Source organism: Littorina saxatilis, linkage group LG8 (assembly GCF_037325665.1).
Source record: "Littorina saxatilis isolate snail1 linkage group LG8, US_GU_Lsax_2.0, whole genome shotgun sequence".
NCBI classification, from domain to species: domain Eukaryota; kingdom Metazoa; phylum Mollusca; class Gastropoda; order Littorinimorpha; family Littorinidae; genus Littorina; species Littorina saxatilis.
The window spans coordinates 59,513,509-59,516,008 of record NC_090252.1 but is presented as its reverse complement, the minus strand read 5'-3'; the positions used below and the strand labels follow the sequence as shown (position 1 = coordinate 59,516,008).

General features: G+C 45.6%; 1 protein-coding gene across 1 annotated transcript in view; it reads left to right on the top strand.

Moving 5' to 3' along the window:
- The first annotated feature begins 2,069 nt into the window (after positions 1-2,069).
- The window catches only part of LOC138974760 (myb-like protein AA), a 1,320-nt gene continuing 889 nt past the window's right edge, over positions 2,070-2,500 (top strand). The window contains exon 1 of the mRNA XM_070347486.1: positions 2,070-2,500. This exon is cut by the window's right edge and continues 889 nt beyond it. Coding sequence (XP_070203587.1) covers positions 2,070-2,500 — 431 coding nt within the window.

Genomic DNA, 2,500 nt, shown 5'->3' with positions numbered 1-2,500 from the left:
ACTGTGCCTAAGCAATTTTGCCAGGAAAGACCCTTTTGTCAATCGTGGGATCTTTAACATGCACACCCAATGTAGTGTACACTGGGGGGAGAGTTCGGACACTGAAGAGAGTCTGCACACAAAGTTGACTCTGTGAAAAATAAATTTCCGCCGAACCTGGGATCGAACTCACGCTGACAGCGGCCAACTGAATACAAATCCAGCGCGCTACCACTAACTGAGCTATATCCCCGGGAAAAAGGAGTTGAACTACTACAAAACAACAACACACACATTTTTTCCTGCTTTGTGTGCGTATATATATAGAGAGAGAACGATCGGTGAGACAAAATTTCACCTTTTTCTTTTTTCTTCTTGTGAGATTATGGATTTCTGTACTACGAGGAGGATAACGAACACTAAGGTCGACAGCGTAGCACTAATATCATCAGCAAAGACAGAAGCAGTCTGTGAAATGGGAATTCCAGAACATATAGTCATGCAAGTTATCGAAAATCGACGCCTAGATTTTGCTGATGGAGAATTCGACAGCGTAGAGAAACTTTATCTCGCAGCTTACGAGATCGCACAGAGCCCGGAGAAACAGTCAGAATTAGCAAGAAAACTGTACTTAGCCGAAGAAAAAGAAGAAGAAGAAGAAGAACGCCGTCGTCGTCGTCGCGAACAACTAGTTCCTCGAGCGTCGTCGTCGTCGTCGTCGTCGTCGTTTGCACTAATAAAGGAACGCGTACGATTCTTAGCCAAAGAAAACCAGAACTTGAGAAACCGTAAATTCTGCCGAGCTTGTTTAAAAGTGGAGCTAGCTAACAGTGGTATTACTTTCTTACCCTGCGGACATTTTCTCACCTGTGAAAAATGCTCGAACATGTTTGACAATTGTTTGGCTTGCGGCAAGAAAATCATGGGGACCGTCCGCACATTTCTGTCGTAAAAGTGAGTAATTATTATTTTGTGTCAACACACACAGCCACCAATTTTTCCACCACTACCCCCCCTGTCCAGGCAGAATATTGAAATGAAATTGGAAGGAGAGAGAGAGAGAGAGAGAGAGAGAGAGAGAGAGAGAGCCGGCCAAAGACTATACACACAACAAGGGGAAAAAAAAAAAAGACAAGACATTTTTCTGAGGAAGACAATAAGACTGGAGCCTCAACATATAGTAGTCTAAAAACAAACCCATATACTACTATTACTACTAACGGATAGTGCCGCAAGGGAAGATAACAAATAATGATGGGTCCTTCCACAAAGCTGCATCATTGTACCCAAAAAAAAGCGTGACACGACACACTGCTTCGTGAAAATTGAAAGTGTCTGAAATAAACAAATTGAACTAGTGTATCAACCGTCAACAAACAAACATCATCGTCTGTGTGAACAAATCCATTTAACATTGAGTTTACCGTCATGTAGCTGAACTGCAACGATGTACGATTTAGACTGGTGGGGAGGGAGGAGCTAACAAATCATCGCCTATTTTCGCCGCCGCGGCGCACTTGACGTCAGCGGGCATGTGCTTTTGTGACCCGCGATTCGATTGGTCCGCCGGCTGGGCCGGCTTGTGAATGAATGTGTTGTGAATGGAATTCTCTGAAGCAAGCCGCTGGGCCCGGTAGCAAGGCAAGCCAGCCCAGCCCAGCCACAGCCCAGCCGCTGCGCCACGTCTGACTCTATATCGATTTTTTTTTGACTGTACGGGCAAATTTGCCGCACGGGTTGTTTTCCCTCCCCCCTTGACATCTCTCCCAACATTTCGTACGTTTCTTTTCGCGATTTTCACTTTTTGAGCAAAAGTCCGCGCCCCAAAATAATATCAGATCCCGGGCTAAGTTGTTCTTCCGTTCTTCTTCTTTCTCCCCCTCCCCTCCAGGGTGTGTGTGTGTGTGTGTGTGTGTGTGTATAAAATGCCGTACGGGTCAGCTCGAAGGGACACTTGGCCTCACAACCACTACACGAGAGGAGGTTGTTCTTGTCTCAGTTGAATGGTTCTCCTACTACTACCACTCATACTAATAGTACTACCAATACTACTTGTACTTAAAAGTACGTTCTTTTTTCTTAACAGTATGATGGCTAGTAACACACGGAGCAACGACGACGGCGGCCGCTGTGGCCGCACGGTGGTACCGAACGGCACTGCGACGCGGATGATAACAAGAGGTCAAAAGCGAAAACTTCATCGACAGAATACAGTATGGAACGGCATCCAGAAAGACCACGATGAACAACAACAACAAGAACAGCAAGAACAGCAACAACAAGAACAGCAAGAACAGCAACAAGAGCCTAGTGGTGGTGGTGTTGTTGCTACCCCGTGGCAGCGCCCACTGAGAAAACAATTAAAACCCAAGAAAATTGTTAAATTTGCCACCACCACCATTACTACTACCACCACTACCACCAACACCGCCAACAACAGCAGCACCAGCGTGGATGACAAACAACAACAACAACAACAACAACAACAACAACAGTTGGATGAAGTTTTTCCAGACATCAA